We start from the raw sequence: 22,001 nt of genomic DNA, 5'->3' as shown, positions 1-22,001 counted from the left end.
GGAATCACCTCGGTGCCTGGTGCCCCGCGGGGGCCGCTAAGAGACGTGTCTCCCGCTCCGTGTCCGTGTCTCCCGCCCCGTGTCCGTGTCCGTGTCCGTGCCCGTGTCCGTGTCTCCCGCCCCGTGTCCGTGTCCGTGTCCGTGCCCGTGTCCGTGTCTCCCGCCCCGTGTCCGTGCCCGTGTCCGTGTCCGTGTCCCCCCGGGGGCTGCGCGGTCCCACCTGCCCGCGGGGGGAGCGGCGCTGCAGTTCCGGGCGCGGCCGCCAGGGGCGCGGCGGTGCGCGGCGCAGTGCGCGGCCGGGAGGGGCGGGGGGCGGGCGGCGCCGGTCGCTCCTGCCCGGAGCGCGGAGCCCCGAGCGCGGGTCCCGGGTACCGGAGCTCCGAGCGCGGGTCCCGGATACCGGAGCTCCGAGCGCGGCTCACCATGAACAGCATCAAGAGCGTGCCGGCGCGGGTGCTGAGTCGCCGCGGCGGGCACAGCCTGGAGGCGGAGCGGGAGCAGTTCGACAAGAGCCAGGCAAGGACGGCGGGAGGGGGCGGCGGGGCCGCGGGACCGGCCGCGGTTACGGTGCCGGTTCTTGTCCTGGTCTCGCTCCCGGCTCGGGGAGGGGGTGAGCCGGCCCGTTCCGCGGGGCATCGCCCCGGGGCGCGCTGGGCGCGGGGGCCTCTCGGGCGATGGGATGAGACGGGATGGGGTGCGCGGGTCCCCGCCGGGCTCCGGGGAAGCCCCGGTGGGGCAGCGCGGCCGCCGTCCCTCTGTCCGCCCTCGTGTGCGCCCGTCCGTCCCCGGTGCCGGCGCGGCGCGCGCTCCCCGCCCCCACCTGCGCCGCCGCTTCCTCCCGCCGCGGCCGCGGGACGGTCCCGCGTGGGCACCCGCCCGTCCCGCCGCCCCCGCGCCCGGCACCGCGGCCCCGCCGTGCGCCCCCGCCCCCGCGGGCAGCGGGGCCCCGCGCAGGCGGTGTGCCCCCCCCCCGCACCTCCCGGGCCTTATCGCAGGTAAACACGGCCGGCAGCACACAGGGAAAGTTTTACGGTGTCGGCGGGAGCGCGGCAGAGCCCGGGGGCTCCGCGGCAGCCCCGCGCCCCCCGCCCCGGGAATGGGCATCTCCGCATCCCTGCCGAGCCCCGGCCCCAACCACACCGGGGACTGTTTGGTCACCCGCGGGCGTCGGGGTGTTTGGACCCACGGAGGATGGCAGAGTGGAAACAAAACCCAAATGCGTTTGTGACCCGTCGTGTCCGGCTTGGCCGGGGTGTCCGTAGTCCTGTGGCCCCCACGGGGCGGGCAGTGGTCGGGCACATACGGGGCTGGTGGGAAGTGAAGTACTCAGACAGCGTGGGCAGAGATGGGCAGAGGGACGGGCACAGGGATGGACGGGCTCGCTGCCGCCCCAGCAAAAATAACAGTGCCCTCCTGCACGCCTCCTCTGACCCCTCTGCTTTTGCAGGCTGTGCACTCATCGCCGATGTTTTTCCCTTTGCCTCTTTGCTCTGCTGTTCCTTCCTCAGCCCCTGGGCTGGTTTGGCCCCGGAGAGCGCCAGCGAAGGCAGGTGGGAATTTCAGGCCTCGCAGGGTCACGGTGCTGGGTAGGAAACGGAGCTTGCTGGGTTTGGGGAGCAACACGAGCAAACCGGCAATTCCGGTTCCCTCTGGACGCGTCTCCTTCAATCGTCCCACTGGGCACCGCTGATAAATGATCGCGGCGGCAGCGCTGCCCCGTGCGCCCGAGGGCTGCCAGTGCCGGCCGGGCAGGAGCGGGGCCCTCTTCCCTCCCGCCCTTCCAGGGCATTTTGGGCACTGGCACTTGTGCTCTGGAAATCCACTCGGTCACAGGGATGCTGTGGGCAGAGACGTGGACAGGGCAAGGAGGTGGTTGCTCTCCATTAGAGCTTTTAGCTCTCTGACCCCAGGCTTGCCGGCTGATGGTCACATTCACTGCCCAGACCTGACCTTTCTGCAGCAACTGCTAAAAACTGTCCTAAAGGAGCTTTATCCCAGTGTGGTTTCCGTAGTGGTGCTTCAGTGAGAGCAGAACTGTTCAGTGTCAGAACGTGGGTATTGATCTGCCTTTTACCTCTAATTATAGCAGCTGCCGAGCCGGCCGCCAATCGCCTCTGTGTCATGGGGGTGCTGGTGCCGTGTCCCCTCCTTGTCTCTGTGTCACAGGGGTGCTGGTGGCACATCCCCTCTGCTGTCCAAGGACTCTGTACCACGCTGGAGAGAGATGCTGCAGGAATCCAGAGCCCCATCACTTTTTCCCCTGTGAGGGCCTGGGTGATGTCTGTGGATACAGAGGGGGGTTGTTGACCCTGCTGTGATCCCAGGTCCTCGTGGGTGACATGAAGGTCACCTGCTTTCCCTGAAAGTGCTTTTCCATGTCTTATGTCAGGGTGATGTAGATGACCCCCTTGGAGAAGCCGTGCGTGGGAAGTAGGAAATCACCACCCCACAGCAGGCGCTCGCTCGGCAGCCTGGCGGGAGGAAAAACGTGCTCTTTTCTGCTGCCAATTTTTGCTTTTCTTAAACAAAAAGGTTAAAAATCCAGTGAGCTCTGGAACCTGCAGGATTACAGTGTGTGTGACTGCCAAGTGGTGCTTTCCTGGTGTGATTTGGGAAGGAGCAGCATGAGGAAGGAAACTCTGGAGCAGCCGTTCGTAGCTCAGCTGTTCTGACAGCTCTCGTGCTGCCTGGCCAGCTCGATGTCCTACTGCCAAAAAATCTCTCCTGATGTGGCATCATGTTGGGACCCAGCATCCACCTGCCAGGTGGGGATTGTGACCCTGTGGGATGCTGGGGCTCCGGGGAGCTGTGGGCGGGAGGATCAGCCCTAATTAAAAGCAGCCTGGAAGGAAAGGGTGGATGTGCTCCTTCATTTGGGCGCTTTGATCCTGGCTTTAGTCACCAGCTTGGTACGTGCAGACTGTGAGCAAAGCATTGGGGCTGCACCCCTGTGGGCTCCCACAGCCCACAGCCGGGCAGGTTTTGGGGTTTGCCCCTCACCCTGGTGCCTGTCAGTGATGGGGAACAGTCCCGGGGTGCATCAAAGTTGTGGCCAGGTTGGCTGTGCACCTGCAGTGACAACCAGGGCCTGCCCATCTCCAGCTGTGCCAGTGGTGTCCCAAGAGGTTGGGTCAAGGGCAAGTCTCCCCATTTCGGAGCCATCCTCCACAGCCCAGCTTTGCCAGGCAGCCAGCAGGGATATCCTGACAGCACATGTGTCCCAGGCTGCAGCATCGCCCCATGCCCATCCCTGGTCCCACCATCCTGTTTTCCTGGATCTCCTGGCCAGCCTGATGTTTGGAGGCGGTGAAAGCACACCTGGGCTGGCAGCCCTGAGGGATTGGCATTGGTTCTGTGCCACCATGGTTTATTTGGGACCGCACTGGACACAGTGTCTCATGGTGGTGCTGTGGGTGGGCTGGGGCTGCCCCCGCATGGGTCCAGTCCTTGTGCTGGACATGAAATGGCTCAGTGAAACCTCTGTACTGAGTACCAAGGATGAAACCAACCTCTCCAGCAGCTTCTGGGTTGAATTTTGGCTGGTCAGGCTAGCAGTGAGACTAAGGGCAAGAAATGCAATAAAACCACCACTGCCAGTGGGAATTAGAGCTCTGATTTGGGACAGACCAGCAGGGTCTTCGCTGCAAGATGCATTTCCAAACCCCGTCTTGCCTTGGTTTGGTTGCTCCCTGGTCTGTGATAAACCTTCCCTTCTGTCAGTATCCTGTGCCTTTGGTGCCAGACTGGGAGGTGCTGGCACTCCTGAGCACCTGCGGCACATCTCCCCGGCCAAGCTGCCATCGAGGGCACAGCCCCTGCCAGCTGCAGGCTTTTGGGTGGCTGTGAAGGCACTTGGGGAGAGGCAGCTGTGCTGCAAGTGCCTGTTCCCGGGCACTGGAGGCTCGTTAACCTTTGGGGATAAGAGGATTACAGCAAGTCACCGGCTTAACTCGGCTGCTGCTTCACGGCCCCACATGGCGGGGTGACACCGGGGCTTTGCGGGTGCAGGAAAGGCAAAGCCAACCGCTCTCCCCAGCAGCTGGCTCAGCCTTTTGGGACATATTCACTCTCTGGGATGATTCACAGTTTTGTTGCTGTCATGGCCAGTCTGTGGGTGGCTGTTCTAGACTCCTTTGGGGTGGGTTTGGTGCATGGACACCTTTGGCATCGCCCCTTCAGCGTCGGGTTCCTCCTGCATAAGTCAGGAGCACTCGATAACTTGGCGTCGGGTTCCTCCTCCTACAGGAAAGCACCTCGTTTCAGAGGTGTTCCTGGACAAGCAGCCATGTGGAAGCAGGTACTTTCCTGGGCAGGTAGATAGGATTTTTATAAGGTTTTAGGGCTGTGGAGCTGCAGGGAGGGACTGAGTTCCTCTTCCAGCACAAGTGCTGGCAGCGGGGCCACTTCCTGCCTTCCCAGCTGGGACCTTTTTCCTCTGCTGGTGACAGAGGGCTCATGGACACAGGCACAGCCGAAGTGCTTCTGCAAGGGTGAAGCAGCTCAGTTGAGTCTGAGGAGGAGGAAGATCCTCATCAAACACAGCAGCTTGGATTTGCAGCCCATCAACACATGGGAGATGCAACCGACCCCAGTCTGGGGTCATCTTTTGAAATAAATTCATAATTTAAAGTGTGCTGTGATCAAACAGATCAAAATATAGATAATCCTGCTCTGATAATCACATTGCTCTGAATTTTTGCTCCATCAAGATGGGCATTGAGGCCGCCACTCCCTCCTTGCTTGGGGGCTGCATTTCCCCACGTGCTGTTTGCACGCAGCAACATCCTCAGAAGAACCCAAACCACTGCCCTGTGGTTCAAAGGCTCCTTGTGATTACACAAACAACCCTGGAATTTGGCATCTCACTGTTGTGCTTTAATGTTCCCCGGGCACGGCGCTGAGTTCAGGCTGCAAAAATGCAAGAATTGGTTTCCTGGGACAGGGATAGCCGGGAGCACCAGCGGCAGTGGTCACATTCTGACAGATCCTGCTGGGAATCGGGGGGTTTAATGGATGCTTTGTTTGTGGATAAAAAGGCCTATTCTGATGTGTTACAAATGACTTTGAGGTGACAAATGTGTTCTAAAATTCAGGGTATTCCCCAAAAGCACCAGCACTGCATGTCGGGGTAGGTGTGGGGGTCCCACCATGTCTGACAGCCACTCTCTCCCCTCCTCTTGCAGGCCATCAGCATCAGCAAAGCCATAAACACGCAGGAAGCACCAGTGAAGGAGAAACATGCCCGCCGTATCCTTTCCCTTGGCTCGCCAGGACAGCACAGAGGAGTTTGGGATGTGGGGATGTCACCCCCTGATGCTGGAGCCACAGGAGATTTGGGAGACAGAGAGATTGATCCATGCAGAGCTGGGCTGGGGGGTGGCATCACGTAGGTTCATCTATCAGTGAAAAGGCAAACAAGAGCAGCACAATAAAATTGCATTTCTTTGGCAGTAAAATGCAGAGGGCCCCAGTGTGCCCTTGGCAGGGGGAAGTGCACCCGAAATGATGAATGGGGGTCTTATCCAGGGGTGCAGCATTGTGCTGGTGATCCCTGTCCTCACGGGACACCCCGAGCATGTCCCCTTTTCAATGAAAGTTGAACAAGAACAGTCCCCAGCCCAGCCTGTCCCCTGCTCTGTGTGTATCCAGTTGGCCTTGACTGCACTGGAAGGGATCATCCTGGGGACACACCACGAGAAGGGGGCGTTCACCTTCTGGTCCTACGCCATCGGGCTGCCCCTGCCCAGCAGTGCCATCCTCAGCTGGAAGTTCTGCCACGTCCTGCACAAGGTCCTGCGTGACGGCCACCCCAACGTGAGTGTCCCCTCTGCAGCGTCCCTCCTGCTTCACTGGCAGGGGGAAATTTTTGGCTCTTGCCAACATCCCTCTGCACAGGGGGTGGGTTCCCTTCCCTACCCCAGCCACCTTTCCCAGGCCATGGGTCACTCTGTGGTCTCGCATCTTTGAAACTTCCCCGTGCAAATCCCTGACATTTGGGTGCCATGGAAAGGCTGGAACTTCTCCCAGAGCTGGACTGGTGTAAGGGGCCAGATCCCTCCTCTTCCTTAGCATCAGGGCAGGCAGGCAGGTGCTCACCAGTGCCAGTCCCACTGTGCCACATCCCTCCCTTTTTTGTCCCCAGGTCCTCCAGGACTGCCAGAGGTACCGCAGCAACATCCGAGAGACGGGGGACCTGTGGGTGAGTGGGGCAGAGTGGAGGTTTGTGCCTCTCAGGGGCTTTGGAGGTGGGTGCTGAGGAACATGGTGGGCACAGAGGGGGTGAAGCACTGCCTGAAATCACCATCTGTCTCTGCTCCCTTGGGGTGATGGCTGTGTCCGTGGTGGAGCCGCAGGGCTGGCACAGGTTCACTGGCTCCTGTGGGATCTGCTGGCTCTGGTCACATTGCTCCAGGTTCCCCACGTCTCCTCTTGTGTCTCTGCAGGGCCATTTGCACGACAGGTACGGGCAGCTGGTGAGCATCTACACACGGCTCCTGCTCACCAAGATCTCCTTCCACGTCAAGGTGAGACCCTCTGCCCCCTCTGCACCACTGTAACGAGGGGATGTGCCACACCAGCAAAAGTAGCAGCAGCAACTGATGGCTTCTTCTTCCTTTTCCAAAGCATCCTGAGTTCCCCCCGGGCCTCGAAGTGTCAGATGAGGTGTTGGAAAAGACTGCAGGGACAGATGTGAACAACATGTGAGTGTCTTGGCAGGGCCACCTGCTCCGTGACACCCAGCTGGCAGTGTCCTGCTAATGAAACCACTCCAGGATGGGGCAGCCACCGGGATTTTGTGAATTGTTTGGATGGTGCCCGATTCCTCCTGCATCCACAGAGCGCCGTGGGGTGTAAATGCAGGGAGAAAAAGCCCCAAACTCTTGTCAGTCAGAGCCCTTGCCATTGTGAGGACTCCTGATGAACATGAGCAGCTGGAGCAAAGACATCTCTGCTGTCAAGTGATGGAGTTTTGGTTTGTTTTGGCAGCTTCCAGCTGACGGTCGAGCTGTTTGACTACCTGGACTGTGAGCTGAAGCTGTCAGAGTCAGGTGAGGAGGTGGCAGGGGCAGGTCCCTCCTGCTCGCCCTGGGGCTCTTGAGCAATAGTTTCGCTCTTTGGTCGGGAATGGAGTTCTGGGAGGTTGAGGTTGGTGGCTCAGGTCCCTCCTCCTCCCGTGAGATTTCAGAGGCCAAGGTTGGAGGCTCAGGTCCTTCCTCCTCCTCCTCCCGTGAGATTTCAGAGGTGTTTTCTCAGCTGGATTCCCCTGTTGAAGCTCTGTAGAGGCAGTTGTAAGAAAATATGTGGGGGATGTGGCTGCTTTGAGCCCACCTGAGCAAGGCAGGGTGTTGTTTTCAGAGCAGAGCTGCTCTGAAATACGTTTTTATTTCTTTTTTGGTACAACCACGTTAATCGTATGCATTACACAAATCCTTTCTGTCCCCCTGAAGCAGAGGAAGGGGCTGTACTTCTTTTTAAAGACTCATTTCCCCTTGTTGAAGTGTCTCCAGGGAGGGCTGGAGACCCCTTCTCATGTCTCTCACCTCCATAGGAATTTTTGGATGGCTCAGAGAGGTGGTGGATTCTTCCTCTGTCGAAAGTCGGGAACACGGAGCTGCCCTGGAAAACGGGGCACAGCGGGAGCGACCGTGCTCCCGGCTCCCGACAGCCTCCTGCTTCTCCTCCTGACCCAGTTATACAGAGAATTTATATTCATAAATACTTTAAAGCTGAGCGGGGAAGAAGCCGGGGTGGATATGCTGCCTGGATCCCTGCCAAGGGAAGGGATCTGTTTCCGAGCAGGGGCAGGCGAGGCTGCGCTGCCGCCGGGCTCGTCCCCTGCCCTGGGATCCTCTCCCAGATCCTTGCATGATTAAACAGAATGGAGAAAAACCTCTCTGTTTCCCCAGCTGTGTCATGCAGCAGCAGCTCCAGGGCAGCATCCTGGGGTTAAATCTCTCCTTTTTGGGGTTGGGGTATCCATGGCAGACCTGAGCACCCCTTCTCTCTGCCAGCATGATCCCTTTGGGTGTTGTTGCTGCTCAGAGTGGGGTTGTCTCACGTTAGGGCAGCAGCCCTGGCATTTCCCCGTGTCCCACATCCGCCGTGGTTAATGATCAAGCGGCGTCCCGGGCGCGGGCGGCTCTGCAAACACGGCTCCCCTCAGTTTTCAGGCAGCTCAACACCTCCATGGCCGTGTCGCAGATGTCGGCGGTGCAGTGCCGCCTGGCCCCCCTCATCCAGGTCATCCAGGACTGCAGCCACCTCTACCACTACGCCGTCAAGTTAATGTTCAAGCTGCACTCCTGTGAGTCCCGGGGATGTGCTCCGTGCTGGTGTTTTCCCAGGGTGGGCTTCTGCACGTGGGGATGAGGCTGGTGTGGATTGAGGCATCCATCGCCATGTCCCTGTATCCCAGCTGGGCTCTGGGGGCCTGCTCCATCCCACACAGACATTCCAGATAAAGGAATTAGAAGCACGTGTCCTTGATTAATTCAAACCCACAGTGCCCTGGCCTGCCAGCCCCCTGCATGGGGGAGCACAGTGCCAGGGGCCTCGTGTGGGTATTTTGGAGTTCCCACACTCACATCTCTCTGTGCCCCATCCCTGGTCCCTGTGCTGGGGATGGGAATCCCCCACTCCCATCCTGACCCCTCACATCCCACTCCCTCCTGGCTTTTACCCCGCTGGCTTTTGCAGAGGAGAGGTCTGGGTGCATGTGAACACACGTGCAGTCCCTGATCAGTCACAGCTGTCCCTCCTCACCCAGGTCTGCCGGCTGACACCCTGCAGGGCCACCGGGACCGCTTCCACGAGCAGTTCCGCAGGTAACCGGGGCCCAGCTGGGGAGGTGGGGTCCCCTCCCTCCTGCCAAGCCCCATCTCATTTCCCCTTTGTTTTTCTGTCCTCTCCAGCCTCAAAAACTTCTTTAAGAAGGCGTCCGACATGCTGTACTTCAAGCGGCTCATCCAGATCCCTCGGCTGCCAGAGGTATGGCAGGATTTGGTGTGGTGCTCTGCAGAGCTTGTGGGTGCCCCCATGGACAGGTTTGGGGTGTGGGGACACTGCAGAGGGACCCTCTGGCCCTGTCAGCAGCACAGGGGTGGCTCCCTCCCTTCCCTTGGCACTCTGCCCACTGCGGTTCCTGAATGCCCTGCAAGGCTGCAACAGCTTCTTGTCCCCACAGAGCCCCCCAAACTTCCTGCGGGCGTCCGCGCTGGCCGAGCACGTGAAGCCGGTGGTCGTCATCCCCGAGGAAGCCCCTGAGGATGAGGAGCCAGAGAACCTCATTGAGATCAGCACGACTTCCACCACGGAGCCGCAGGTGGGGGCCCGGGGCTGGGATGGGGTCAGGCTCCCGTGTCCTGGCTCAGCTCAGCACCCTCTGTCTTCCCCAGATCACCTCGGACCTGTTTGAGCAAACCTTCGGGCCACCCAACGGCGTTTGGGATGACAGGTATGGGGGGGCCAGCAGGGGCGAGGGGCCGCTGCCACGTGGGACCAACCTGCCTTTTTCCACAGGGATGCACAGATCGAGAGCCTGAAGAAGGAGGTGGACACGCTCCGTGCAGAGATGGAGAAGATTAAACTGGAGGTAAAGCCTGGCTGGGGAGCAGCTGGAGTGGGAGAATGGGGATGGGTTTTGGTGCTGTGGTGTGGAAATCCTGAGGGCATGCAGCAGGAGTGGGGCCCTGGCATCCAGTGCTGTGTTTTGGGACCTCTCCCAGTGCCAGGATGTGACTCCTGATGGGGTGGAGGCATGTGAGACCTGTCCCTTGTTGTCCTGACCTTATCAACAGGGACAGGTTGACTGCAGGGGTAAAGGGGAGAGCTTTCCTGTACATCCCACAGCTGCTTTGCCCAAATTGCAGCGGGGCACCTGGACAGGGTTGTTGGGGAGGGCAGGGCTGTGCTCCAGTGCCTGGTGACCCCGCAGGCGCAGCGCTACATCACCCAGCTCAAGGCACAGGTGAACAGCCTGGAGGGAGAAGTGGAGGAGCAGCGCAAGCAGAAGCAGAAGGCGCTGGTGGACAACGAGCAGCTGCGGGATGAGCTGGAGAGGCTGCAGAGGGTGAAGCAGGACAGTGACAGGTCGCAGCGACTCTGCGCCGAGGCTGAGAGTAGGTGCCCTGCGGAGCCCTGCGGTGCCCTGCGGAGCCCGGGGGTGTGGCCGCCCTCGCTGCGGCCACTGAGGGTCTCTCACCCCTGCAGAGAAAGCCAACGCCACCGAGATCCGCTACACGAAGCTGAAGGAGAAGCACAGCGAGCTCATCAACACCCACGCTGAGCTCCTGAGGAAGGTAATGCTGCTGCCTGTGCAGGCGGGCACTGACGCTGAGGGCAGCGTCCCCAGATTAAATCCCTCCCTTTTGGGGTAGGGGTATCCAGGGCAGAGCTGAGCACCTTTTCCCTCTTCCATCATAGTCCCTTTGGGTGTTTTTGTTGCTGGTTTTTGGTCTGTTTTGCTGTTGTTTGGTCTGTTTCTGCTGGTTTCTGTGGCCAGTGTAGCCAGTGGGACATCACTTGTACCAGCAGTCATGGGATGCTTGGCTCTAATCCTGGAAAAGGGCTCTCAAGGGGTACGCTGGTGATGGGGATCCTGTGTCTCAGTTGTGCCACTCACCTGTTTTGTTTTTTGCTTTGGGTGTTTTGGTCTTGTTTTTGTCCCTTTGTCCCTCTGCAACCACGGGTATGGCTCGTGCCTGCCCAGTCCCCCTGTGTTGGTCCCATCGCCCTCTGAGCACTGGGCAGGGGGCACCCCTTGAATCCATGTCCACTGGCAGCCAACCCTTTGGGTGGTGTGAGAAAGGCATCTTGGAATTATCTCCTGAGCCAGAATTTGGTAGGAATGAGTGTGGGGATGGTGAGGGTCCCCCTTGGAATGCTGGGTGAGCCCTGTGTCCCACCACAGAATGCTGACACCGCCAAGCAGCTGACGGTCACGCAGCAGAGCCAGGAGGAGGTGGCACGTGTCAAAGAGCAGCTGGCATTTCAGGTGGAGCAGGTCAAGCGAGAGGCCGAGATGAAGGTGAGCTCCAGATCCTTCCCTGCCAGCACTGAGCCCTCCCCAGCCTGGGAAAAGCAGTGGCTGGGCACAGTTTGGGTGCAGGAGGAAGGGGTGGTTGTTGATGTCAGGCCCTAATCGAAGGAAGAGTTGCCCTGGCTCCTCAGGAAGGTGTTAATATATTCTTCACTCCCTCTTGCCAAAATCTGCCTTTTCTTCCCCCAAGAAAATGCCACAATGCAAATTGGTGGGTTTGAGCGCTTTCATTCTCTGGGGCTCAAGCTGGGGGCTGCTCCAAAATTCCTGGCGTGGGAAAAGGAGCCCTTCCAGGAGACGCCCCCTGCCCAAGACCCCAAAACCCTCTCCCTGCAAAATATGGGTTCATTCCCTCCATCCTGCTGTGTGCCGGTGCTAAGCGGGGCCAGGACGTGGCAGGGGCTGAGCCCTGGGCACGGGGTGTGGTTGCAGCTGGAGGACCAGAGCGTGCAGATGGAGCAGCTGCGGCAGGAGCTGGACGCCCGCCGGGAGGAGCTGGAGCAGGCGCAGCGCTCGCTCAGCCACGCCAAGCAGGTACGGGGCTGGGGGGGCAGCACGAGCTCAGGTCCCCGTCAAACCCTGTCCCAGGGTGATGGACCTGCCACCACTGCTGAGCCAGAGGTTCAACAGCAGCCCGAGGAGCTGTCGCAGGGCTGAGCATGGGCCCAGCCCATCAGCCTTATGAGCTGGGCATGTCTGGCGCTCCCCCCTTGCGTCTGTTGGGCTCACAGCAGTGACAGGGGAGTGACAGGGTGTCCTGGCCCCACGGCAGGCAGGTGTGGAGCTCAGCGCCCAGGTGGATGCTCTGCACGCCGAGAAGGAGGTGCTGAGGCGGTCGGTGAGCGAGAAGGAGTGTGAGCTGCTGTCCACGCGTGGCCTCATCGAGGAGAAGGAGCTGCAGCTGAGCCAGGAGGCAGACAAGGCCACGAGGGAGATCCGAGAGCTCCAGGGCAGGCTCCTGGAGAAGGTACAGTGCTGTGTGAAGAGCCCACTGCCCCTGTACTCACCGGGGCGAGATGTTTGGGGGATGCTGGCCGATGTAGCCAATGGGATATCACTGCACCAGCAGTCATGGGATGGTTGGGTCTAACCCTGAAAAGGGGCTCTCAAGGGATATGCTGCTGATGGGGATCCTGTGTTGTAGTTGTGCCACTCACCTGTTCCTCCTGCCTCACAGAGCAACCAGGAGCAGAGCCTGCAGCAGAAGCTGCTGGAGGAGCAGTTTGGAGTCCTGCAGCAGACAGTGCGGGAAGCCCAGGACATCCTCCGTGATGCCATGGCCAAGCTGGATGACCCCCTGCACCTCCGCTGCACCAGCTCCCCAGGTATGTCCTGCTCGTTCAGGGGGCTGAAACACGCTGTGCCTTCTCCCTCCTGGACAGATAACGTTGCATCTCAGCTCTCCCGTGGCATTTTTTCCATCATACCCAAGGCAGTTGGGGTCGGACTTCCCAGGATGAACTTTTAGCTCTCATCTCCAGCACTACTTTGCTCAGATTTTAGTGCCATTCCCCAGCCAGGGATACACTTCCACTCAGTGGTGCCTCGTGGTGCAGACACCCACCAGTGTGGCCGTGCTGATGAGATGCAATGCAATTCCTTGCAGATTACCTGCTGAGCCGGGCGCAGGCGGCGCTGGAGTCCACGGATGCCCTGGAGAAGGGGCACGCGCAGTACGTGGCCTCCATGGCAGGTACCTGGGGCTGGGGACCGGCGGCATTGCTCCCAGCTTGCTCCTGTTTCCGTGCATCCAGCAGCCCCCGGCGGCTCCGGGGCCATCGGCAAGCGGCAATGCCCTGGTGGCAGAGGGACACAGGCGGGGCTGGGGGCTTCCCGTGTGCTTGTTCAAGCTGGAGGGGTCAATCCCAACGTCTCTGAGTCTTGTACTGATCCTTGAGTGCCTTTGAGGATGGGCTACAGCCCCCAGGACCTGGCAGGGGGTGCCCTGGGCTGGCAGCTCCTGACCCTGTGCTGTCTGTGGCAGATGCTGCAGGGCTGGTGGGGGCTCTGGCCCGCTTCGCACACCTGACGGCCGACACCATCGTCAACGGCAGCGCCACGTCCCACCTGGCCCCCACGGACCACGCTGACCGTGAGTGCAGGGATGCAGGGTGTGTTGAGGGGGATTTTTTCTCATGGGGCTTTTCTTTAGGGAGGCCATGCCAGAGCCCCCTCTGCCAGGAGGAGATTTTACCGAGGGCAGCACATTCCCCATGCTCCCCTTCCTGACATTCCCTGCCCTCTAGTGCCCCTCCCTGGGCCGGGAACATCACATTGCTCCTGGAAACTCACTTGTAATCTAGAAAAAATTTGCTGGATGCTGTGGATGAGGGGAGGAGGAAAATGAGGGTGGCAGGGCTGGGATGAAGGGACTCCTTGCCCAGCCAGGGGCTTGCACCAAGCCATGCTCTCCGCAGGGCTTACGGAGACGTGTCGGGACTGTGGCCAGCAGAGCCTGGAGTACCTGGATGAGCTGAAGGACAGGCAGAGGCTGGGCCATGCCGAGCTGGGGGATGTGCGGAGGGCGCTGCGAGGGGTCCTGCAGCTGGCCCAGGTAGGAGATGGAGCCCAGCACAGCCACCTTCCCACTCGTGGCTGGCAGGGTGGGTCACAGGGAACACTTTGGGATGGTTTGTCCCCCATACCCACAAATTCCGGTGCTTTCCTTGAGCCATCTCAGCTTCTGAGCACTGAGACCCTTCCTGGTGTTGCACAGAGCTCGTTGCCCTCAGATCAGCTGAAGTCTTTCAGCCCAGTAACCCCCGTGGAATGAAACTTCCCAGCTGTCGGTATTTTAGCTCGTGAAGCCCCTATTAGTGTTTTCCTTTGCACCACTCCTCACTTCAGCTCTCCAGAGCCCTCTGGAGCAGAAACTGCTCCTGTGACGGAGTTTTGTCACCTTGATTTGGGGCATTTCTTACCTCTGAGGTCCCTGTGCCATGTTTGCTTCAAGTTGGTGCCTTCTCCTTTGTAGGCTGCAGAATGCTGCTCCTGCAGCTTTAATTATTGGGGGGGGGGGGGGGTGGGGAAAGCAATTGGATACCTTGGTTTGTAGTTATTCCTTATAAATATTCCCTTCTGTCCCTCTGCCTAAAACCTCTTGGTGCCTGCTGCCACCCCTGGCAGGAGCTGAGACCCAAGAGCTTGGACATCAAGCAGGAGGAGCTGGGGGACATGGTTGAGAAGGAGATGGCCTCCACCTCGGAGGCAATTGAGGATGCTGTCAGGAGGATAGAGGTGAGACAGAGCTGCAGGGTGGGTCATTCTGGGGCCTTGGGGCAGCGGAGTGTCCATCACTCCTCCACCCTTCTCGCCCCAACGTGGCATCCAACCCTTCCTCTTATGTTTCCCAACAGGAGATGATGAGCCAGGCCAGGAACGAGAGCTCTGGGGTTAAGCTGGAAGTGAACGAGCGGTGAGTTTTGGGGAGGGATGTGTGACAGGTCTGTGCCCCATGCCCTGCTGGGGTGTGCTCTGCTCCAAAACAGGCTGGTTGGTCTTGAAAAAAGACCCATTTTCTAAGGCCAAAGCTTCCCTGAATGCTGAACACTTTTCTCTTGCTTCCCTCCAGGATTCTGAACTCCTGCACGGATCTAATGAAGGTCAGTGCTGCAGAAACCCACCTGGGGTGCACAAAACTGTAACTTCCCACCATCAGCAGCATCAATCCTCCTCTATAAGACCCCCATCAAACCCTAAAACCTGTTTTCCTTCATTCCAGGCTATTAGACTTCTTGTAACAACATCTACAAACCTCCAGAAGGAGATAGTAGAAAGTGGCCGGGTAAGTCCTGCCTTGCACTCATCTTTCTTGAGCTGACAACAAATACAGGAGAATTTCCCTCAAATTGCAGAAACACTCTGGATTTCATGGGTTCCCATGTTAGCAGCACTCTGGCAGTACCAGCTGCTGGACATGGGCTGCTCAGCCCTGTGCTCTCTGCACAAATCACTGTCACCCTTGCAAAGCCTTGTCCATCTGAAGAAGATGGCCCCAACTTGAGTGTTTTAAACCAAACCCAGCCCAAATTTGCAGGCTTGGGGTTCCAGTGTTGGTTTTCTTGATAATTATTTAAGCAGGTCAGTAAGAGCAGAGTGAAGAGCACAGGAATGCTGTCGCTCCCTTGATTTATGACTTTCTATATGAATTTATATATTGTTACACTTCATATGGATATTTTACGTGGATTTATATGCTGTTGGATATTAGGCACAAGTTAATCCAGGCCATAATATTCTCATAACAACAGGGGGCAGCAACAACTCAGGAGTTTTACGCCAAGAACTCGCGCTGGACCGAAGGGCTGATCTCTGCCTCCAAGGCCGTGGGCTGGGGAGCCACACAGCTCGTGTAGGTACCCCCAGAGCGGGAGCTTCCCCTGGGACACAGCACACCCAGGGCTGGCTCAGGCTTCCCTGTCACCCAGTCATCCAAAGTGTCCCACTGCTGAGGCATCACAGAGCATCATTGCTAATTCCTTATGGAGATCTTTGCTGACTTTTTATGGACCCTCGGTTTGGGTCATTGCTAATTCCTCATGGAGAATCACAGCCCGGGTTGAAGCACACAGTCACCCAGCTAGGGATGGCAGTTCCTCCCTGTCTGCAAAATGGGAAATCAAATCCCCCCTGTCCTGGCATCCTGCTCAGATGGTTGTGGATGGGGTGGTTGGCATCGGGGCAGGGCGTTCCCTGTGCCAGTGCAGGAAATATGGGGAGGTCTTTTGAGAAATGCTTTAAAAATCTCATCCATTATGGAAACAAAATCCTGTCTCTGTCCAAATCACCCGGATCATGGCTTTGAATAATTGCTTTGTATATGAGCTTTAATAACAGTTGGACTTGAAGATCTTAGAGATCTTTTCCAACTTTAACAATTCCATGATTCTGAAATTGCAAAGCTGCTGGATCCAGCTGCTGATTTCTGAGGGTATTAGCAGGAGATGAATAATCTGTACTTGCTCTGTTGTGCACAGTCTCTGACACAATCTCCCTTCTGACCCCCAACACAGGGAGTCTGCGGACAGGGTTGTCCTGCACACAGGGAAATACGAGGAACTGATCGTCTGCTCCCATGAAATCGCTGCCAGCACAGCCCAGCTGGTGGCTGCCTCCAAGGTGGGTGTCCCAGCAGGATCCTTTGGATGTCTCCTCATTCTGTCCCACAAGTGTTCCCATCCTGTCTGCCAGTCCTGCAGCCTCCCAGAGCAGGGAGAAGGGAACCTCTTGCAGTTTTCCAGTCAGTCTAGGCTTTTAATCCATGTGTTCATATTCCCTCACCTGAGGCTTGCCTTGGAAATGAAGATGTGTAAATTCTCCTGTCAAGCTGGTTATGTAAAGAAAATGTTAATACCTAACAAGAAATCCAAAAAAGCAGCTGCAGAATTGAGGATGGTGGACTTTGGTCCTTGCTGCCTTTCCTGTTGGTGTGGGTGGAAGTGAGGGGTGGAGGTTTCAGTGAGCACACAGGGATGCAGGTGCAGGGAGATGGGGATCCATATGGATTTTTACAGCAGATGGTTTTGAAATTAAGAGGATGGTTAAAAAACCAGAGCTTTGTCTTCACTGAGTGCTTGGCTCAGGTGGGAGCAGAGCTGGTTTTGTGCCCTAGGGCTGAAGGGCTTTGTAGGGATCACCTTGTCTGGCCGTGATGGGATCACTGAGGATAAACCTTCCCATCTGTCCATCCATCCATTCTTTCCACTCCCAGGTTTTCGTGCCCAAAAGCTCTTTGCCTCTGCCTGGGGCTCCCTGGAGCTCCGTGGGGGGTTTATGGTGGGCACCCACAGCCGTCCCTGTGCTCGTTGCAGGTGAAGGCCGAGAAGAGCAGCAGGAACCTGGCCAGGCTCCAGGAGTGCTCACGCAATGTCAATGAGATGGCAGCAAATGTGGTGGCTTCCACAAAGTCAGGCCAAGAGCAGATAGAGGAGAAAGGTGAGGTTTTTGCAAGGAAAAGGTAGAAAAAGCCACTCCAAATCCCTTTCCAGCCTGGGGAACACCCTGAGGTGTCCATCCAGCTCTGTTCTGGCATGTGAGTGTCCTCTGTGAGGGGTGCACTCAGTAGGGGCCCTGCTTTCCTCCACAGACACCATGGACTTCTCAGGCATGTCCCTGATCAAGCTGAAGAAGGAAGAGATGGAAACACAGGTATGGCCACGAGGTGGATTCGGTGCGGCTGCGAACAGACCCAGACCCGCACTGGGGGTCCCTCTGCCCCCAGCACGGGTCCCAGGACGGTTTTTGGGTGCAGGTGAAGGTGCTGGAGCTGGAGAAGCGGCTGGAGGGCGAGCGGGTGCGGCTGGGCGAGCTGAGGAAGCAGCACTACGTCCTGGCCGGGGGCTGCGAGGACGCGCCGGAGGACGGGGAGGCCAAGCCGGCGCCGGCACCGCGACGAGGCATCCTCAAGAAACCCCCCATTGCCCAGAAACCCGGCCTAGCAGAGGTGGGGCCCGGGTGGGGGGTGCAGACGGGGCAGGGGGGATGTTCTGGGCACGAGTTCTGATGTTTGGCTTTGTCCCCCTCTCGTTGCAGCCCTAGCGAGGCCCCGGCCCAGGGAAGGGCTGGCGGAGGCCCCACACATCACGTTGCCTTCGCGCTGCTGTGCCTTCAAGCGCGGGGTCTCCTCACCGCCCAGCCTGGAAAAAAGGTCCCAAACTGGATATTTTTTAAGGAATATATTTTATTTTTTGTTTTCCTTTTTTCTGAACTGTAGAGCAGCAGGGCTCCTGTGCTCCCCGGGCAGCGCTGAGTGCTCTCCTCCTCCTTCTTCTCTTCCTCCTCCTTCTTCTCTTCCTTCTCCTTTTTCCTCCTCCTCCTCGCCTGCCAACCGGCTCTCCCGGTTTAATTTAATTTGGGGTTCGTTTGGGTTATTATTTTTTTTTAAGGACTTTATCAGCACTAGAAGTTTTCAGTAAATGTAGCTCTACTGTACTGCTCAAACCCTTTTCAAGAACTGTGAACTGGTTTTACAGTAGGAAACTGGTGGGCTTTTCTTGCAACCATTTTTTTAAATTCCCCTTTTTCCAGCCTGAGGAATATTTGACTTCATTTTGGCGTGGGATCAGCCCTCAGCAGGAAGGGAAACGTTCACCTTCCCCAGCACGTGGAGCAGGGCTTTTGTAAGGGAAAAGCAGTTACTGACACACACTGGCAATAAGGATACAAACGTTTTTATTTTATTTTTCCTTTTCTATTTTTTATTACTACAGCAATGTCAAGGGATCAGTTGCATTACGTTTTATATTTAAGATAATTAGCAGAATTAAATCCAACTGTGGCCTAAGGGAGCCGGGGGCTAGAGAAGTCTGCAGCAATAAGGAATTACTGATGTGGAGAGATGCGGGGGCAGAATCAAAATCCTGTCAGCTGTGTCTTCCCTTGGAGCAACTACCAGGATGTAGATTATTAAAGGAGCAATATTTAAAATACATTTGTGTTGCTTTGTTGTTCAGGACGGGGTTGATGGCAGGGCCAGGGCCATGACAGGGGGTCTGTTGGTTGCAGCAAAGTGATCCTGAGCTGTGGGGCAGAGGGAGGCAGTCAATTAGCTAACTGGGCATAAATATATCTATATACACATAAATCTATATAGAGAGAGTCCTCTCTATGTATGTGTAGCCTTATGTATCTATGGTTTGCATGTGCCTATATATATATATATATATATGTATGTATGTATGTATGTATATATATATGCATTTTTGCATATTTTATATACCTATACTGTTATGCACTATATTTATACACAATATAAATAAAAATTAATAGATAATTATATATATAATTATATTATTATAGATGTAGGTTATATAGGTAATATATAATAGTACATATTATGTACATGTTGCATGAATTATTATAAATCTATTATATGTAATATATTATAGATAGATAATTAATAGGCAGCTGTATATGATACCTAATATATGGGTGATAAGACTGAAGCAGAGTTCAGCATGACAGGGTGACCACAGGTGCTTTGTGTTTAAGTGGAGATTTGTGAGGGTCCTTTTCATGTTCAATCAACATTTTCATCCCATCCCTTGTTACCCTCAGACCCAGTTACAATTAAACTTCATAAAAGCCACAGTAAAGCCCAGGGCTTTCTGTCTCTGCGACTGACAAGAGGCTATAAAGCAGTTAACTAGAATTACTAGTGGCTGTTATCTCAGGTAAACACTTTTATAAGGTAGTTCATTATTTATTTTAGTTATGTAGCAGTCTCATGGTGGCCGAAGCTTTCCGAGGTTACACATCACAAAACTGACTTTACAGGTTTATGGGCAGTTACACAAGTGCCAGTGCTTGTTTCCCAGCTCATATGGCCAAAGTACATTCCCCAGTGAAGGGCTCTGGTGTTACCCTGGTGCTGCTGGGCGAGGCGAGCAGCTGCTCTGATCCTGCAGGTTCTGCTGAGATCGCTCCAGCCTGGAGGTTTATTCCCTGCTCAGCCTTTCCATGAGCCCTGGGAGAGGGTTACACAGCCGTGTCCCTCGGCTGACTGCTGTCACATCAAGTGACAATGACACAGCAGTGACAGGGGCCAGCTCCCTGCTGAGTTTTGTTTCTTTCAGAGCCCTTTTCTCTTAAGGAAGTGCTTTCTGCAGTAGCTCAAGGTCTATTTATAGATGGTGATAAAGATATATTTGCTGGGAGACTGATGTCATCCAACCACTCCCACCATCACATTTCATCACGGAAATACTGATTAATTGAGAATGCAAACTTTTTAACTCTCACTACCCTAAGTCTAGCTACAGCCCTACTTAAAATTTAAAGGATTCGTTACATTTAAAGAATTTAAAAATAAAATGTGGCTTTGAGATTGATGCTGTGGCTAAATGTAACTTGTTTACCCTCACTGCTGTCACACTGTGATTTACTTAAAACCATCCAGGCCAGGATAATCAAAAGTATCAAAAAGTAACAGCAAAGTAACAGCAAAACTAAAAATACTCTTTATAAATCACTTGAAATGTAATCTAAGTTAATTTTTGTACAAGAATTAATCTTACTGTCCAGGCTAAGATTTTTCTTCAATCCTTTACTTTTTTGGAAAAGTGTAGCTGACAAAAATACCAGAATGACAAACTGTGTGTCTGCAAAGGTTTATTTTGAGGCTCCATCAAGACATCCTGTTGTGCAGGATCCAATTTGCTAATGACTTTTAAATACCATTATTGTGGCTGTGGAAGATGAGAGGAAGATGTTTCACTCCATGTGCTCCCAAGAACAAATTTTACTCAGTACCTGTAAGAGAAGCAGTGGAAAATAACCAAGTTGTGAAATATTACATTCCGCTTCCTTCCACCGAGGTTAGTAAAGTACAATTTATTTCTTCTTGAAGCAGCTTTCAAACAGGCTATCATCACAGCCCTCCTCTGCCCACCCTCTGGCTCTCTCAGCAGCCAAACCCCCAGGAACCACAGATTAGTTTGAACACCAGCACACGAAGCAGCTGCAGCTCAGCAACAGCATTGCTACAGAGAGCAAAGCTGGCAAAACAGGAGTGTCAGACCACTGGGGGAAAAAACTGCATTGAAATGAAGCACACTAATAGAAAACAGGCTGGTACGGGCTCGAGGAAGTCAGGTGAAGAAACCAAACCACAAAACTTCTGCAAAAGTATGTTTTTAAGATCCCTTGAAGCCACAAAAAGCAGTAACTCCTTTGCAAGAAAAGTTCTTTTTCTGCTATGCCCAACCAGGCACGAATTTTGTGAGTCTGGGCAGCACAATATTTAGGGGTGTTATTTCCTGAATGACCCCCTCAGAAAAGTGACTTGGGAAACCCAGAAGCACCAGCTACTACAATCATTTAACAAATGCTTCGTGGGTATGCAAGTTTAAATCAAAACAAATACAAAGCTAGTCTGGATTCCCCTCATACCATGTGAGACAACACACCCCAGGCTAAAAGGCATTTCTGCATTTCTCCACCATCAGCATTTCTCCTCAACCAGGTGGTCTCATGCCAGTGCTGAGAACTGGAGGCACTTTGTCACCTCCCACCCTCTGTGACTGGCTCCCTTCAGGGCTAACAAACCCCTCAGCAATCAGCCCATCCCGAGCAGCAGTTGCTAGAATAATGTGCAGTTTTAAGTGCACGTAGCGAGGTGTGGGATTATGTGGTGAGAGGAAACATTTTTAGCTTTGAAGGAAAAAAATAATTCCTACTCATCACCTACAGGAGTGCAGAAAAAGCACCTTTGAGCAGGTTGGAAATAATAAGCAGTATTTAAAAAATAGCTTTTAGCTTAGAGCAGGATGCAGGGTATGCACTGGCACATCTCCCAGCCTCAGCAGTCTGGGATTTATCCTGCAGGTAGGGGTAAAAATGGGGAGTGAGGCTGAGAGCCCAGTCCAAGCTGCCCAGGGACAGCCTCCTTCAGGGACAAGGTGTCCTGGGGCACACCTCAGCAGGGCACCTTGTAAACTTCAGTCGAGACCCAAAATCTCTCAAAAACCCTCAAGCAACACGTCCAGTTTCTAGGGACCAAGTCTCAGAGAGGTGAAGAGGCAATCCTGTAAAAGCCTGGCAGGATGGATGGTTAATGTACAACCCGAGAAGACCTAAATTACAGGACCAAGGGCGAGGGAAGGACCTGGGTGGGCCTGCACAGCCTCCAAAGCCACTGCCAGGGAAGGGACAAGCCAAGGCCACATGGACACCACAGTGTGTCCCCAACACACCTTTTTTGTGGCATTTTGCTGTTTGGCTACCCAACACCCAAGTGCCACATGAATCCCCTCCCTGGCGAGGTCTGACCCTGGTGGGTGACACCTCCTTTGCACTGGGAACAATCCCACCCAGAACAATCTCCAGGGGCACCAACCACAGGGAAGGGCCAATGGAACCCCAGGTTTGGAACAGGCACAGCTGGAGCTCTGCAGCTCTTCAAGCTACAAAACACAGAGCAAATTCTTCGAAGAGCAGAGCTGAAGAGCTGCAGCTTTTACATAAC

The 22,001-nt window shown here is 55.5% G+C and overlaps 1 protein-coding gene across 1 annotated transcript; it reads left to right on the top strand.

Annotated features, from left to right (window-relative positions):
- The first annotated feature begins 386 nt into the window (after window positions 1–386).
- On the top strand, window positions 387–18,465 carry HIP1R (huntingtin interacting protein 1 related). The gene is made up of 32 exons (XM_069030804.1): window positions 387–516; window positions 5,184–5,247; window positions 5,672–5,814; window positions 6,143–6,199; window positions 6,444–6,524; window positions 6,625–6,701; window positions 6,988–7,049; window positions 8,165–8,305; window positions 8,768–8,825; window positions 8,913–8,988; window positions 9,185–9,322; window positions 9,396–9,454; window positions 9,520–9,592; window positions 9,935–10,118; window positions 10,210–10,298; window positions 10,910–11,026; window positions 11,471–11,572; window positions 11,811–12,005; window positions 12,216–12,363; window positions 12,645–12,731; window positions 13,023–13,130; window positions 13,456–13,592; window positions 14,165–14,275; window positions 14,395–14,453; window positions 14,610–14,640; window positions 14,760–14,822; window positions 15,289–15,389; window positions 16,051–16,156; window positions 16,849–16,972; window positions 17,124–17,185; window positions 17,289–17,480; window positions 17,570–18,465. The coding sequence occupies exons 1-32, from the start codon at window positions 424–426 to the stop codon at window positions 17,573–17,575; spliced, it is 3,144 nt and encodes a 1,047-aa protein (XP_068886905.1). The 5' UTR covers window positions 387–423; the 3' UTR covers window positions 17,576–18,465.
- Window positions 18,466–22,001: the final 3,536 nt, after the last annotated feature.

This window comes from Aphelocoma coerulescens, chromosome 15 (genome assembly GCF_041296385.1).
Source record: "Aphelocoma coerulescens isolate FSJ_1873_10779 chromosome 15, UR_Acoe_1.0, whole genome shotgun sequence".
Classification (NCBI taxonomy): Eukaryota; Metazoa; Chordata; class Aves; order Passeriformes; family Corvidae; genus Aphelocoma; species Aphelocoma coerulescens.
This window is presented reverse-complemented; position numbering and strand designations above follow the sequence as displayed.

What these genes read in the sequence shown, in the direction of transcription:
- HIP1R (XM_069030804.1), top strand. Translation starts at nt 424, where the DNA reads ATGAACAGCATCAAGAGCGTGCCGGCGCGGGTGCTGAGTCGCCGCGGC. An exon ending in AGGGCAGGCTCCTGGAGAAG is followed by an intron (nt 12,006 to 12,215) that starts GTACAGTGCTGT and finishes CCTGCCTCACAG; the next exon opens with AGCAACCAGGAGCAGAGCCT. An exon ending in GTACGTGGCCTCCATGGCAG is followed by an intron (nt 12,732 to 13,022) that starts GTACCTGGGGCT and finishes TGTCTGTGGCAG; the next exon opens with ATGCTGCAGGGCTGGTGGGG.